This window comes from Talpa occidentalis, unplaced genomic scaffold (genome assembly GCF_014898055.3).
Source record: "Talpa occidentalis isolate TD23 unplaced genomic scaffold, MPIMG_talOcc4v2.1 talOcc4.6, whole genome shotgun sequence".
Lineage (NCBI taxonomy): Eukaryota > Metazoa > Chordata > Mammalia > Eulipotyphla > Talpidae > Talpa > Talpa occidentalis.
In genome coordinates, this window is record NW_023604972.1 from 54,404,368 (window position 1) to 54,421,143 (window position 16,776).

Below are 16,776 nucleotides of genomic sequence, written 5' to 3' on the forward strand. Positions count from 1 at the left end.
TTCCACTAACCTAGGCTCCCTCCTGTCGGTAATTTATTTCCTGTACAGCCTGGAATAGTCCAAAGATAGAGATTTTGTTGGAGGCGATACATGCTCCATCTTTTAAGCACAATCTTAGCAGAAATACTAGTTGATTGAAACTGTTCAGAAGACACATTTTTACCATCAAGAGCAATAATAGGATAAAGTAATTGCAATATCCTTTATAATCATGGATGTGTCCCTTCATCGGCATAGGCAGAAAAGTCCCAGGTAGTTATATCATTGCTGAGCCTGATAATGCCTTTGTATGTATCATTATCATTTCTGGAATGTTCTAGATCATTGAGTCTTGATAGATTTCTTCTCATTTTTATACATACTTGTCATCCAGGAAAATGGCAAATGCTTGTAGACCAAAATAATACACTGCTGAAGTTATCATTTTTGTTATGTAAGTAATTTTTACTTTTTTTTTTTTTAAAAAAAACAGCCATTGGTACCAAAAGAAAATGAAGATTATTATATATTTTTGCATTTGGGCGGCAGCATGGGCCATTCCAGTGAGTATGCCTTCCTCAGAAAACCTGCCTACTTTGCTGGCTCTTTTAAACTGCCATTAAAGAATGTATGCTTCCTTAGACTATGCAGATAATCTGAGTCTGAACTTTTGCACCTGCATGAAAGACTTCACAAGATACCTCAACAAAACCAAATATGCAATTCAAATTTGTGCTCCCCCTTCTTCAAATAAAAACTCACATCTCATCAGAGAGATTATTATTTTAAAAATTCATTCAGATTAATTTATGTTCAATGCCTGGAAGTCAAGGAGAGCTTGTCCATCTTTGCTTCATGCCCTGTGAATTTTATCCTAAAAAGAAAAATTCCCCAAACCTTGTATAGTTCAAGGAGTTTTCAGTAAAGAAAAATCGGAAAAATGGGATTTTTTCCAATTTGGAAGAAAACTAATATTTTACTCAGAGAGCTATTTTTTATATGTGTACTGTAAAAAATTTGGAATATACAGATGAATACAAAAGAAAATTAAACCATTTGTAATTTTATTTTATTTATTTATTTTTCATTTGTAGTTTTATAAACTAGGTACTATGGTTAACATCTTGATACATTTTTTATAATAGCAAAAAACTTGGTATTTATATAGTCCAGAATTTTCTCAGCTATTTCAAATGTGTTCCTGAAGGGTGCACAAGTAGCATCTTACTTGAGTTTGCTTCTGCACTAGTTCTGATTATACCTACTATTCTCTTAAGGGTTTTGGTCAGAATTACATTTAAGGTGGGTATTGTGCTATGGCAAGAGAGTCTTGTTGCATAGAAACATTAAAGATCTCTCTCTCTGTTTATCTAATATATGGTTCCCCTTATATATTTAAGAGGTCTGGTTAATGCTTCATAATATTGGTACAGTATTGTGAAAAATATTTGCATGTCTCATTTAATTCACAAGCCCTGTAATAAACCTCTTCTCTTTTCTACCTACTTACACCATACTTTATTTAGCCTTTGTGTTTTATCTCTTCTTCTTCTTCATCACTTAAGGACAAGTGTGTGAGTGTGTGTGTGTGTGTGTGTGTGTGTGGTGGGGGCACAGGCACGTGTGTGTAAGTATACAAAATAAGAATGTAATTTACAATATTTTACTTTGCTAGGTTCCTCAAATCAAGACATTGGAGAGACATCCTGTTGACAAATCTATGAATTTAAATCTTCTAGCAAAATCAAATGTGCCAATACAGGTATAGGATATAAAATGTCTATAAACTGTTTTTAGAGTTTATTAATTAAAAAAATGATGCTCATATTCTCATCTTGCTTTACTTCAAGCTGATATTTACCATTTATTTTGATTTATTTCTTTTTTTCAGGATGAGGTAAATGTCAACGACACTACAAAAGAAAGTGTCCCTATACTTGACAGTGATAGAGAAAAGCAACAGTATATTAAAAATGGCTACAGACAAGGGAGAAATGGCTTGGAGTGGGTAGAAGTAGGAGAGAAAGGTTCTTCCACAAATTCTATGTTAGCAAATGAAGTGGGGAATACTGAGCATCAAAATGGGGGCACAGAAAATCCAGAAACATATGGCCATGATGGGATACAGAGACAAGAAGAAAGTACCGCAGCAAATAGCATCAGGGGACAAATAAGAGTCACCAACACTGATAGAGCAGCAAATGGGAACAATATTAATGGAAATACAGACAAGAATTCAAAAAATGGGGATGCTGGAGACATAAGTAAGAGCGAGGATGCCAGTGTTGTCCCAGATGTTCCTCAAGTAGCTGGAAGCAGTAACAGTACAGAGCCTGAGGATGAAGTAAATGAGAATTTCTGTAGAAATGAGGGTAATACGAGTGCAGTAACACCTCAGAGAGAAGGTGAGGGAAATGGGAATGAGGAGACAGGGGTAACACCAGGGGGAAGTGGAGCTGGCAATAGAGAAGATGCTGGACTGGATAATTCTGATGGAAGTCCTAGTGGGGATGGAGCCGGTGAGGATGAAGACAAGGGCTCTGGTGATAATGAAGGTGAGGAAACAGGGAATGGAAAAGAAGGCTCTGATAATGGCAGGGGCCAGGATGGGCAGGGGCATGAAGAAAACAATGACAACAGTTTAGGTCAAAATTCAATTAGTAGTGAAGATGACGACCTTCAGGACAAAGAAGAACCTCATGACACAGAGGGAGACCAAGCCTCCAGAAGTGAGGAGGATTCTGCCAGTATTCCAGAGGACAATGGTGGTCAAAGAACAGCAGACACTCCCCAGCCCAGTCACAGAGAAAACCCAGCTTTGGATAACGGACTCACCCAAGAATTAGAGCCAAGTGCTATTGGGAAGAGCCAAGATAAGGTCAGTCTGTGAAGCTGATTTCTTTCTTGGCCTTTTAAATTCTCTGCTCTTTCCCAGTCCCCACATGATGGTAGTGCAAAACAAATTATGACAAACATCTGTGTATTTTTGCCTCTAAATTATTTGAATATTTAATAAGAAACATGGAGTCCTTACTGGACTTTGATATGGAACAATTTTGAAAAGCAGACCTTTCAGAAAATTTGGTTACAATTCTAGAAAAATTTTATGTTAAATAACTGATATGACATATGACTGTTTACAAAAATTCCTATTGGTTAAAAATGTGAATGTATTGTTATACAATCTAAACCTTAGAGTCCTTTTAAGTACTGAAGAAATCACACTTTCACAGATATTTCTGAGGGACTGAAACTGATTTATTTCTTGGTTACTTTCCCAGTCAGTCTTCTGAAGACCAATGCAATTTTGCCGCATTACAATTACTGACTAATCATTCTTTTTTCTATTCCTCCCTAGGGAATAGAAATCAAAGATCCCAGCAGTGGCAACAGAAACAATATTACCAAAGAAGCTGGGAAAGTCAACGTAGATGAGGAGAGTAAAGGACAGCTTGGACTGACTGCTGGCAAAGGAAATGTTAAGACGCAAGGAGAGGCTGACAACATGCAAGGACCTGGTCAGAAAACAGAACCTGGAAACATGGCAGGACACAGCAAAGCAGGTAGTGCCAGTAGTAGTAATGGATATGACAGTTATGAATTTGATGATGAATCCATGCAAGGAGATGATCCCAATAGCAGTGATGAGTCTAATGGCCATGATGATGTCCCTTCTGAAAGTGACAGTGACAGCAGTAGCAGAGGAGATGCTTCTTATAACTCTGATGAATCAAAAGATAATGGCAATGATAGTGACTCAAAAGGAGGAGATGATGATGACAATGAAAGCACATCAGATGCTAGTGATAGTGACAGTAATATCAATGATAACAATGGGAGCCATGACAATGGCAAATCAGATAGCAGCAAAGATAAATCAGACAGTGACAGCAGTGACAGCAGTGACAGCAGTGACAGTAGTGACAGCAGTGATAGCAGTGACAGCAGTGACAGCAGTGATAGCAGTGACAGTAGTGACAGTAGTGATAGCAGTGATAGTAGTGACAGCAGTGACAGCAAATCAGACAGCAGTGACAGCAAATCAGACAGCAGTGATAGCAGTGACAGCAGTGACAGTAGTGACAGCAGTGATAGCAGTGATAGTAGTGATAGCAGTGACAGCAAATCAGACAGCAGTGACAGCAGTGACAGCAGTGACAGTAGTGACAGTAGTGACAGCAGTGATAGCAGTGATAGTAGTGACAGCAGTGACAGCAAATCAGACAGCAGTGATAGCAGTGACAGCAGTGACAGCAGTGATAGCAGTGATAGCAGTGACAGCAGTGATAGCAGTGATAGTAGTGATAGTAGTGACAGCAGTGATAGCAGTGACAGCAGTGACAGCAGTGATAGCAGTGATAGTAGTGATAGCAGTGACAGTAAATCAGACAGCAGTGACAGCAGTGATAGTAGTGACAGCAAATCAGACAGTAGTGATAGCAGTGACAGCAAGTCAGACAGCAGTGATAGCAGTGACAGCAGTGACAGTAGCGACAGCAAGTCAGACAGCAGTGATAGTAGTGACAACAGTAACAGCAAATCAGATAGCAGTGATAGTAGTGACAGCAGTGACAGCAAATCAGACAGCAGTGATAGCAGTGACAGTAATGACAGCAGTGACAGCAAATCAGACAGCAGTGACAGCAGTGATAGCAGTAACAGCAGTGATAGTAGTGACAGCAGTGATAGCAGTAACAGCAGTGATAGCAGTGACAGCAGTGACAGTAGTGACAGCAGTGATAGCAGTGACAGTAGTGACAGCAAATCAGACAGTAGTGACAGCAGTGACAGCAGTGATAGCAGCAACAGCAGTGATAGCAGTGACAGCAGTGATAGCAGTAACAGCAGTGACAGTAGTGACAGCAGTGACAGCAGTGATAGCAGTGACAGTAGTGACAGCAGTGATAGTAGTGACAGTAGTGACAGCAGTGACAGCAGTGACAGCAGTGATAGCAGTGACAGTAGTGACAGCAGTGATAGTAGTGACAGTAGTGACAGCAGTGATAGCAGTGACAGCAGTGATAGCAGTGACAGTAGTGACAGCAGTGATAGTAGTGACAGTAGTGATAGCAGTGACAGTAGTGACAGTAGTGACAGCAGTGACAGCAGTGATAGCAGTGACAGTAGTGACAGCAGCGACAGTAATGAAAGCAGTAACAATGCATCTGACAGCAGTGATGGCAGTGCCAATAAGAGCAAGTCTGGCAATGGAAAGAGCAATGGAAGTGACAGCAGTGATAGTGAAGGCAGTGATAGTCATCACTCAACCAGTGATGATTAGACCGATGAAAGCCTGCAGATTTCCTTTGTGAAATTTTGGTGAGTAATTGGTAGGAAATAAAGATTTCCGTGAAAGCAGAGGAGAGAAATAAGCAAAAGATATATGCAAACATCCACAGAAGCAATTTGGGGAATTCAAACAGTCAGATTTCGAACAAAGTCCTAACTCCATCAGAGAGAGAATCTGAGTGCATGGACTTTGGCACATACATAATAAAATATATTCTGAAATATTTTGTTAGAAGTGTAAATCTAAGCATAAAAGAACAATGAAAATATTCTTTAATACTCTACACAGAAACCTCAGGTCATCTTGTACCACATGACAACTTCAATTTAAATGCAGAGTGCTTTAGAGAATGTAGCAAGTAAACACATCTCATAAACTGCCATGGTGTCTCCCCAATCCCTCAGTGATAGATGTTTTTGCCATAGATGGTGTGCTTGCTTGCTCAGTAAAAGATGCTGTTAGCATGATATCTAGCTTGGCTACTGATTCATTTGCTTGTTTTAAGGAAGAAGCAAATGAAATGAATAATATGCAACAAATCACAGCAACTATTTAACCTACCTGAACCTAGGCAATCATCTATGTAATTATTGAATAGAACAATTACAAATTATGGAAATTTTAAGGCGTGCTAGCCAGGAAAGACCTCAGAGGACGGTTTAAATAAAAACATCTGATGTTACATTTCTGCAAACTACTGGAAATAAAAACAATAAAAATGAAGTCCATAAAACTAATGACAAAACTGATTCAGTGCTTAGAACAGTCTTGCCTCCAGTCACCACTCTTGAGATATTAATAAATACATGTGTGATGAATGAATGACTCTTAGGGAGTGGTTCACTTTTTAAACTCTAAGGGAAGAACTTTGTTAAGTGGCCTCACTTATTTTTCTTCTACATTAGTCTCACCAAGTCAAACTTGGTTCGCATTTCCCTTTTTAAGCCCCACATGCCAAAACTTTCAAGAGATTCCAACCCCACAATGAATCTTTTTTAAAAAGCCAAAAGTTGCTGGTAAATAATGCTTTGGAAAACTTCTTATGGACAGCAGAAGTCTTTAGCATACATAACATAGATCATCCAGTTTTTGCTTCATCTCAAGATGAAGCACAAACCCTAGAACATGAAGATATTAAAGATGTTTGAGACAAGAGGGTTATTTAATGGGGTGGATATTTAATATCCACATAAGAGTTATTATCCAAACTAGGATACTTTTGTGAGTGAAAGAGGTGCTATGGATAATATGACAGGACAGGAGGTGTAACCTGGGATTTTCCAGTGAAACCAGGAGGTACCATAATCATAAAACTTTAGGGTATTTTTCTAGATTTAGTAGTGATGATTGGCAATTTCCATCTTTCTCAATTCAGGCCATTATTTAACTTTTTTTTCTAATTCAAGGGTAAAAATCTATAGTGATTATGAATGCAAAATCTTTAATTTTCAAACAGTCACTAGTTGATAATTTATATTCTAATTATTAGGCATATTTTACACAAAGAGTTTCAGTAGGTTTTTTTTTCCTGCCTCTTTCCTCTTTTATGCAAGCTTTTTAGTTATCAACACTAAAAGTGGTATTGCTGAAAGTTTTAAAAACACTGTATTCATGAACTGCTTGGCAAGTCATAATTCTATAACAATTTTAAGTTCTTACTGTATCAAAATCATGCAAAGGACTCTAAACTTCCTTCCTTAAAATATGGTCTAGATTTTTAACTCCATTAGGCTTTGAATTTTTTTGTGTGTGTTTTTTTAATTTGTAACTAGAACTTTCTCTCCTATTTTAAAAGGTTATTGTGAGTTCTCAGGCAACGGATGTAAAACTATAAAATGTATAAGATATGTAAATGAAAGATAATGATTCTTGATGTTATAATAAATATTTATATGACTCTTCACAAGGAAAAATACCATTCATTCTAATGAGTTTGCAAGTACTTATTCTCTCCCTCACATTTTTTTAAAATATTTATTTATTTATGCATAAAGAGCAGGGGTTCAGGCCAGAGATGTGGGGGGTGAGAGGATTCACCAGACACAGAGTGGGGAACAGAATAGGCAGATTGACTGAAATACACTGCTGAGGGGAGCAGCAGGTGAGTCAGGAGAGGTTTGCTGCGCTATGTGGGTTGCTCCCTGGCTGGACAGGGATGGAACTCGTGCTGCAGAGGCTGCGGATAGCTTCATAGTGCTGTTTAACCCCTTGCGCCACTAGGGAGGCCCTTATCTTACTCTTTTCAGCTAAAGAATATACCTCAGATACTGGTTCCCAGCACACAGATTGTCATCATTCTTTTTTTCACCACTGTGTTGTAGCTCATTTTATGAACTGTCATAAGGAACTGTTTTCCCATCACTGTGAGCCTTTTCCAGCCCAGTGAGAGTCTCTGCAGACATCACTCAAGTGGTAACCAAGCTGGATACATTGCCATCCATTTCTTACAGAGATTTTAACTTAAGAAATGTGTCAGGGGGCGGAGAAGAAGCTCAGAATCTCGGGCTGATGTTAGAAACAATGAAGGAAGGGCTGTGATTCCGATTTTAATATACAGTGATATCTGCAGTGACTTCTGGACCATGGGGCAAAAATGGAGAAGACACCCCAAAGAACATCCCAAGAGTAGATCCTTTGAATATGAAATCTGGTGTTAAAAAATAAAAATTAATAAAATTAATTTTGGGTTATTTACTGGAATAAACATTTATAAACTATAGGCTAATATTGCCCATAAAGCAGTGTTTTTAAAGTGTAGGTTGATCAGTTTAGTGAGTCATGACCAACAATTTATAAAAGGAAGACCAAACAAAAGAAAAATCTTGATGCATCATCTAGTGTTCTGTAAAACTTAATAATATTTATCTTATATCCATACTTACACAGCTATATCTCAGCATGCAGATGCTAGGGCATGGTGTATAATGTTCTAACTGTTCATTTCAGTAAAAAAGAAGGTCACTGGCTTAGAAAAGAGCATTACAAGGCATTGTAATAATCATTTTATATTTATATATATAATATATATAATATATATAATAATCATTTTATATATATATAATAATCATTTTATATTTACTTTCCACATTCACTTTTCTCCTTATGAACCTCTACATTTCTTTTTTACTTTTAAAGTGGTAGTTGAAGGAGCTAGAAGGAATTATGCTCAGTGAAATAAATCAGAAGGAAAAAGAAAAATATCGGATGGTTTCACATATAGGAGGAATATAGGGGAAATGAATAAGACATCAGTGTAAAAAAATAATAACAGTACAAAACACAAGAAAGCAAAAACAGACAATTATAAATCAGAGACATACTGCAGGGGAGGAGGCCGGAGAGAGATCAGAGGGAGGGAGGGAGGAGCACAGGGGACTGAGGTGAAGGTGCACGGGTGCATTGGGGAAGAAACTCTATGGGGACTACACCTGAGGGGGTGGGGGGAAGCAAATATTGTTTAAAAATGAACAATGATGTAAAAAATAAATATTTTAAAATAAATAAATAAAGCAAAAAGTAAAAAAAAAAGAAAAGAAAAAATAGTGGCATGTGTGGGGAAGAGTGGCACTGAGGAATGGGTTTCTGGATTTACTTGTTTCAGTAATAGAATAGTGGGAACATACTTGTTTGAACCAGAAGCTCTCATTGACAGCTGTCATTGACTGTGGGCTTGTTGGGAATTCAAGGTTTATTTTTGCTACACGGGTTACTCTGCATATGACTAGAAGTGGAAGATCTTAACTGGCTCTCAGAGGTTTTCTTGCTCTTTTTGCTGACCCAGGAATTCCTCTGCACCTGCTGCTGCCACAAATCTGGAAATGCGATAAGGGTTTCGTTGTAATAAAATCTATTTCTTACATAAGAATGTAACCTTTAGAGAGGCATACCTTACCATAAAATAGATTTGGAATTATTAACTGGAATGGAGTTTCCCAGAAATCCAATTTGCTTTATGGTTTATGAGGTCTGTGAAACTTTAGACCAAAATAACTAGGAACAATTTCCTTTCCCTAAAAGGAGTAGGAGCAGAGTGGAGTACTTCAGTCATAAATGAAAAGATCATGTTCTCACAGTGAGACTTTCAATCCTCTAGAGAATGAAGCAAGTCAACAACAGTGTTTCCAACCAAGCAGAGAACTTGGGTTCATATGCAAAAAGGGGGGGGGTGGAGGGAGAGTGGAAAGAGAGGGAAAGGTGGAAGGAGGAACAGAAAGAAAAACCGAAAGAAACCAGGTGGAAAGTTCAGAAAAATGATCTGAACTGTAAAGATCAGCAATCCGTTTGACTCCTGTGTTTTCCATTACTTTGCACTCCCCACCCTGCAAGGAAACAGTACAGTTACAGAGAACGTGACCATCAGGTGCTTCCTTTACCCTCAAGTTTATTATTTTGGGCTTTGCTTCTGGCTATAGCCTCCCTCCTTTACTCTTGCTTTCTTCTTAGCCTCCCTCCTTTACTCTTCTTTCTTCTTCTTGCCTTTTCCTTCAAAGAGAGAAAGAAATACCTGTAGGGAGTAAATGCTCCCTCCTTTGCCTCTGCCTGGGTGAAATCCACCAGAATTGGTCAAGTTTTGGTACTAAACAGTTCCCATCACTAAGCTAAAGTGGAATTCTTGCCTGAAATTCAGGTTGTAGTGCATTCACTTTCTATATGTTTTCTTGGGGATCTCTCTGGCCCTGGATTACTGAAATTTGACTTTTAATTTTGACATACTCCTCCTCACACTTTGGATTATCAGAAGGATGGTGAAGAGCCTAGGGCATTGACTGCTAATAATCATGGTGTTCCTAGCAGCAAAGCAGATGGGGGACTAAATTCTTTGTTTATATAAGCAGAAAGGTTTGAGGTCAGGTGAACAAAAGTCTAACTAAAACAACAAAACAGAGTTACAGCCCCTCAATAAATTCTCAGACTGAGACAGTTTATAGACCCAAACCCCAGGAATGAAGGGGAGGCCGTGTCCCCTTGAGGAAGGATCCCTGGTATATTATCAAAAATTTATCCTGTCAAACTTTCTCCCAGTCTTGCCTAATGGGATCTATGATTCTTTGCCAGGGTAACTGTACATCACCAGGATCAGGGAAATAATCAGGTCTCATGGGGACTACTTGACACTGATACTGAACTCACGTTAATTCCAGGGGAAACCCCAAATGGAGAGGTTTATGGAGGTCAGACACTCAATGGAGTTTTAGCTCTGTCTCCACGAGGAGACAGACCTCAAACCCATTCTGTGTTTACTTCCCCAGTTTCGGGATACATATGAAGCAGATATGCTTTTCAGCTCACAGAGTCCCCTGACGTGTGGAGTGGGGGATTATTATTATGGGAAAAGCAAATGGAAGCCTTCAGAACCACCTCTATCTAGGAAAACAGTAAATCAAAAATGTAACACTGCATTCCTAGGGAGATTACAGAGATTAGTGACAACATCAGGGACTCAGAGGATGCAAGGATGGTGATTCTCATCACATTCCCATTCAGCTCTCCTATTTGGTCTGTACTGAAGAGAGATGGGTCTTGGAGAAAGACAACAGATCCTTGTCAACTTATCCAGGTGGTGACTCCAACTGCAGCTGCTGTATCAGATACGGTTTTGCTGCTTGGGCAAGTTAACCTATTCTCTGATACCTGATATGCACCATTAATCTGGCAAGTGTTATTTTCTCTATTCCTGTCTATAAAGAACACCAGTTTTTCAGCTGGCAAGGCAGCGATACACCTAACTGCCTCCCTTCACTACTATCTACTGCCTGCTCTAGCCTGACATCATAATTTAGTTTGCAGGGATCCTGACTGCCTTTGCCTTCCAGAAGGTACCACACTGGCACGTTACATTGATGTTATGTTAAATGAACCCAACGAGCAAGAAATAGCAGCTAATTAGATTTATTGGTAAGAGATTTATTGGTAAGTCAGAGGGTGAGAAATAAATCTCTACTGAAATTCAGAGGACAGACTTCTGTGGAATTTCTACGGGTTCCGTGGTGTGACACTTACTAAGATACTCCCTTCTGAGATGAAAGATGAGTTGTTGTAGCTGGTCCTTCCTACAACCAAGAAAGATTAATTAATGCCCAGTAGACTTCTTTGGATTTTGAAGGCAATATATTTATTCCTCATTTAGATTTAGTCAACCCATTCGTTGAGTAACCCTAAAAACTGTTAGTTTTGAGTCAGGCTTAGAGGAAGAGAAGGTTTTGCAATTGGTCCAGGCTGCTCTTTCATCTGGGTCATATGATCCAGCACACCTACTGATACTTGTAGTGTCAGTGGAAGATAGAGATGATATTTGAAACTACCACCTACAAATGACTTATAGCACAGGCCTTTGGGCCTTTGGAGTAAGGCCCCTGCCATCATCTGCAGATAACTGCCCTCCTTTTGAGAGATGGCTTTGGGCCTGTTATGGGTTTTTGTAGAGACTGAACCCTTGACCGTGGGTCCCTAAGTTACCATGTGAACTGAGCTTCCCATCATGAAACGAATGTTGTCTTACTCCCAAAGCCATAATGTTAGGCATATGCAGAAATATTGCGCATCATCAGATGGAAGTGATGTATGTGTGATTGGGCCCAAGCAGGCCCTGAAGGCTCGTGTGACTTATGGGAAGAAGTTCAATGGTTACCACACCTACCACACTGCCTTCTCGCTCCCAGCCTGTACTAGAACCTCACGGGGAGTTCTCTAGAATCAGCTGACAGATGAAGAGAAGACTCAGGTCAGTTTGCAGATGGTTCTGTATAACATGCAGTCACCATCTGAAAGTGGTTAGCCACATCACTGCAGCCCCTTAGGGGATATCTCTTAAGCACTGTGGTGAAGGTAAATCCTCCCTGTGGGCAGGACTTTGAGCATTGCACCTTGCTCTGAAGGAGAAATGACAAGACTTGAGATTCATACTTTGTGCAAAATGGTTTGATGGAATGGTTAGGAATTTGGGAGGAACATGACTGGAAAATTGGTGACAAAAAAATTTGAGCAAGATGCAGGTGGATAGTACTCTTTTAGGCCAAAAATGTGAAGATATTTTTTGTTCTAGGTTAGTGCTCACCAAAGGATGGACTCAATAGCAAAGAATTTTAATTATCTAGTAGATAAGAGGACATATTTTTCTGGATACCAGCCAGTCTCTTTTCTCACTGCCCTATAGTTTCATGAACAAAGTGACCATGGGGGCAGGGATGGAGGTTAGGCATCGACTCAGCAACATAGATTCCCTCTGGCCAAACTCTACCTGGCTATGACCACCACTGAATGGCCATTCTGCCAGCAACAGAGATTAATTCTGAGTCCCCACAATGCACCATTCCCTGGAGTGATCAGTTAGTTATCTGTTGACAGGTTGATTATATTGGGTTGCTTCTATTACAGAATCAGAGATTTTTTATTCTGCTGGAATAGAATAGACACTCTGGATATGGATTTACCTTGGATATGCATTCTGTTTCATGCAACATTATCATGTCCTCAGTTCTTGGTTTGACCTATATATTTTTAGAATCCACATGCGGAATTTAAACTCATTTAACTGGGTTAGCAAATACCAAAAAGGAATGTTGCATATGGACTACATTAAACTGTTCATATCACAGTGTTTTTTTTTGTAGAATAAGCAGTAATATATGTTCCCGTAGATAGAAATCTACAAAGAAAATAAGATAGGATATTTTCTGAAATTAGAATATTTATCAAAAAGAATTGAATTTTCTTATGTGCTCACTGAATTTAAAGTTAATGAAATTCTCCCTTTCCAATTAAATGCATAAGGTAAATATTAGATAAGAACCATATCAAGAATAAAAAGTGATTGAATCACTGGTTTTACACTTTATAATCTGGAACAGAGATGTAGATCAATGGAGAAGACACTTTAGACAAAGTGACATTTCATTCAAAGAAATCAGTTTTGTGCATATCTGGGGAAAAAAGTGATTTATTTTCATCCCAAATGCCAACTGAAATGTAAACAGTGACATTTTGAGTAAAGGAATGTAGGAATAAAAGTGGGTAAAAACAAATCCACATGCATTACATCAGAGATGTCTGATTAAATTCAAATGCAAAAATTGCTAAGCTTCTCAAAACTTTCCAATAGTCCCATTACTTGCAGACCAACCAAAATAAAATATCCTTCTTTGTTGCCCATAGAACATCCATATGTCTACTAGGTTCCTTTCTTGAACACACAAAGCTGAACACGTAAGTATCAATTGTGATCTATGTGCTCATTTTAGTATAGTTTCAATAATCAAAGGTAATGCTCCTTCTCCCCTAAATCTTTTAACTTTTGAACATTTTGCATTGTGTCCTTCTACTTGTCATCTTCTTCCTTTCTTCTTTCTCTAAGTGCCCCTAATATATTAATAACTTCACATTCTATTTTCTGTTAATATCATCAAGGTCAGAGAGGTCCCCTGTTAGGCAGTAAAGATAAGATTTCTTTCTTTATATAATTTAAAGGAATTAATAGGCTGTCCAACATCATTTTTAGTTGGGTGAATCATTTGAATTTTCTGTTTGTTAAGCTGGAACTAAACAAAATTGACATGAAGCAATCAGTTGTGCCCTACATTACTTTCTTCTTATCTCCCGATCTCATTTTGTTTTTTGAAATTTCTCTATGAATCTTATACTCCAGGCACACTCATCTATTCATTCTACCCCTTAATAATTCTACTTCTAATCAGTGGTTCATCTTACTCAGAATAATAATATATGTATACAGACACACAAATGTATTCATAGCAAAACAAGGAGAAAATTCTCATGACAATTACAGTCATGTAATATAATTGCCTGTACAGTTACAGTTTCTGTAAGTGCTCGTGTGGTCATACGTCATATTTAAAACTATTGTCCTCTACTACCCATTCTCTGTCCACTTTGCCTCCAGCAAACTTATGAGCTAACCATGGTTCTTTCCTTGGTGGGATCACATAAACCTTCGTTCCTAAGTGTCTGTGTCATTAACATTCCTGACTCAATTGGGTTGTAGTTTTCCATTGATCTCATTATTAAGGCAAGATATAATTAGGAGATACCCTAAAGGATGTGCTGTATTCCAAATGTACTCTTTTTTTTTTTAACCTCCATTATGAAGTAATAGTTCTATTTCCCCTGGTAGGTATGAACACTCATCCCAGACAGCACCATAATTCTCTTCTTTGCTTCCTGCTTCAGATACCTGAGGCAGGTGGCACCCTTAACTTCCAGTTCAGTAGAGTAATTGTGCTCCCCTTAGAACTAAAAAATCTAGTTCAGAAAGAATAAAGTCACAGGAACAGGAATAAAAAATTTCACTAGTGGGTCACTCCCATTTCCTCCCCTTCACTCCTAGACTCATAAATCCTGACTGTCACAGAAATTGCACCATACACTAGATGCCAATTCAGAGCACATGCAACTTTCTGTAGAAACTTGCCCCTACCCCCAGTCCCTTGAAGTATTGTCTAACATGTACTGAAACTGAGTCTTCAAAAAAACATTCCACTATGCCAGTTGCTTCAGGACCATAGGGAACTTGGTAAAACCAGTGAGTTCTCTGAGCATGGACCCATTGTAACACTTCTTTTGCTATGATTTGCATTCCTTTATCAGAAACAATGTTGTGTGGATGAATGTAGAGGAAGCATTCTGTAAATCAACATATGGTAGTTTGGATAGAAACACTGAGTGCAGGAAAGGAATGTAGTACATTGGATATTCTATTGATCAGAAGGAAGGATTTTTTTTTTTAAATCTACAATTAATGGGACTATTGGAAAGCTTTGAGAAGGTTAGCAGTTTATACATTTGAATTTAATGAAACATCTCTAATTTGGTTCATGTGGATTCTGAAGTATAGAGATCAAACCAAGAAGTGAGGACATGATATTATCACATGAATCTGAATGCATATTTAAGCAAAATGTTTACTTATCTATGCAATAATTACTGTTGTCAAGGATGTCATGATAATTATGCTTCTGCTCGTAAATTTAAATATTCTAGAGAGACCAAACAGAGAGTTGATATGACTGCTAGGCAAGTATAAATCCACTTCATCACCACAGTTCTTATTATCATTTGCCTGTTGATGCTGCATTTTGATGAATATTTTTGTATATAAAAAATTAGATTTAAGGACATATAATGGATGCATAATCTAGTTTGTCAAAACTGCATACTTTATTAGCAAAGTGAAATAGCCACAAGTAAAATAAGAATAAAAAGTTTGCTTCACCAGGTTTGTTTGTATCAAATATCAAAACTATATGCCTGGCATTACCTGGAATGAGATGTTTTGATGCCAACACTTGCATGATTTTATTAGATGGGGTCAATAGAAGGTGTTCACACATCTCTATCGTGATTGCCACTTGTCAGTAACTAAGGGTAAGATGTATTTTATCTTCAGATTGAGCTACTCTTTTCCAGGCTGATCTTTTTCTTTCTTTCTTTTTTTTTTTTTAAAGATTTATTTATTTTTATGCAAGAGCTGGGGTACAGGGCAGAGCTGAGGGAGGGTGAGAGGATTCATCAGAGACAGAGCGGGAAGCAGAACAAGCAGATGGACCGAGGGGAGCAGTGGGCGCGACAGGAGAGGTCTGCCTCACCATGTGGGAATCTTCCTGGCCGGCCGGGAATTGAACCGCTCTGCAGAGGCTGCGGACAGCTTCATAGCGCTGAGCTCAACCAGCTGTGCCACCGGGGAGGCCCTGATCTTTTTCTTTTTTGCAAATTAGGAGTTGACTGTTTTGAAAGTCTTTGACCTTCCACTTTGGAAGAGTGGATGGAAGGAAGTCCTAAGTAGGAAAACTTGGAGAACTGATGCTGTAATCCATTCTAAGCACTATTTAAGTTTGGCAAGAAAAATGAATGACATGATGTACTCTCTGTTATCCTTTTTTATTCTACTAGTAATTTTCTCCAAATTAAGAACATCCTGTGGTCTCCAGATTGGAAAAGAGTTCATTTTTGTGGCAGACTGAAATCAAACTTTCTCAATAACAAGTTGTGGTATGGTAAATCCAACAAAAAATTCCCTAGTCAGGTGCAATTTTAATATGTTGTCACAAACATGAAAATTTTAAAAATTTACTGCAAGCCTCCAAAGAATTAATTTCACTACCACTATAGAGACGACAGAAATATTTTAAAACTCGAAAAATTATAATTTAAAAAATTACAAAAGCTTGTTTAAGAATAAAATATTACAGGGGGCCTCCCTGGTGGCGCAGGCGTTTGAGCACAGGGCTGTGAAGCTGTCCGCAGCCTCTGCAGTGCCTGTTCGATCCCTGCCGGCCTTGAAGCAACCCACATGGTGAGCAAACCTTTCCTGTCATGCGCTGCTCCCCTCAGCAGTGTATTTCGTCAGTCTGCCTGTTTTGTCCCCCGCTCTGTCTCTTGAGAATCCTCTCACTCTCCTGCGCATCTGGCCTGTACCCCAGTTCTTGTATAAATAAAATAAATCTTTTTTTTTTCTTTTTTTTTTTTTTTTTAAACTATAATCTTTTTTTTTTTTT

At 38.4% G+C, this 16,776-nt stretch overlaps 1 protein-coding gene across 1 annotated transcript; it reads left to right on the plus strand.

The window, feature by feature from the left end:
• The first annotated feature begins 491 nt into the window (after positions 1-491).
• DSPP (dentin sialophosphoprotein) lies at positions 492-5,260 on the plus strand. Its single transcript, XM_037530674.1, has 4 exons — positions 492-542; positions 1,655-1,741; positions 1,871-2,857; positions 3,338-5,260. The coding sequence occupies exons 1-4, from the start codon at positions 492-494 to the stop codon at positions 5,258-5,260; spliced, it is 3,048 nt and encodes a 1,015-aa protein (XP_037386571.1).
• Positions 5,261-16,776: the final 11,516 nt, after the last annotated feature.

Excerpts from the sequence above, each read along its gene's own strand:
- DSPP (XM_037530674.1), top strand. The coding sequence starts at position 492 with ATGAAGATTATTATATATTTTTGCATTTGGGCGGCAGCATGGGCCATT. Across the intron at positions 543-1,654 it reads CGGCAGCATGGGCCATTCCA|GTTCCTCAAATCAAGACATT; the intron begins GTGAGTATGCCT and ends TTACTTTGCTAG. Across the intron at positions 1,742-1,870 it reads AATCAAATGTGCCAATACAG|GATGAGGTAAATGTCAACGA; the intron begins GTATAGGATATA and ends TCTTTTTTTCAG.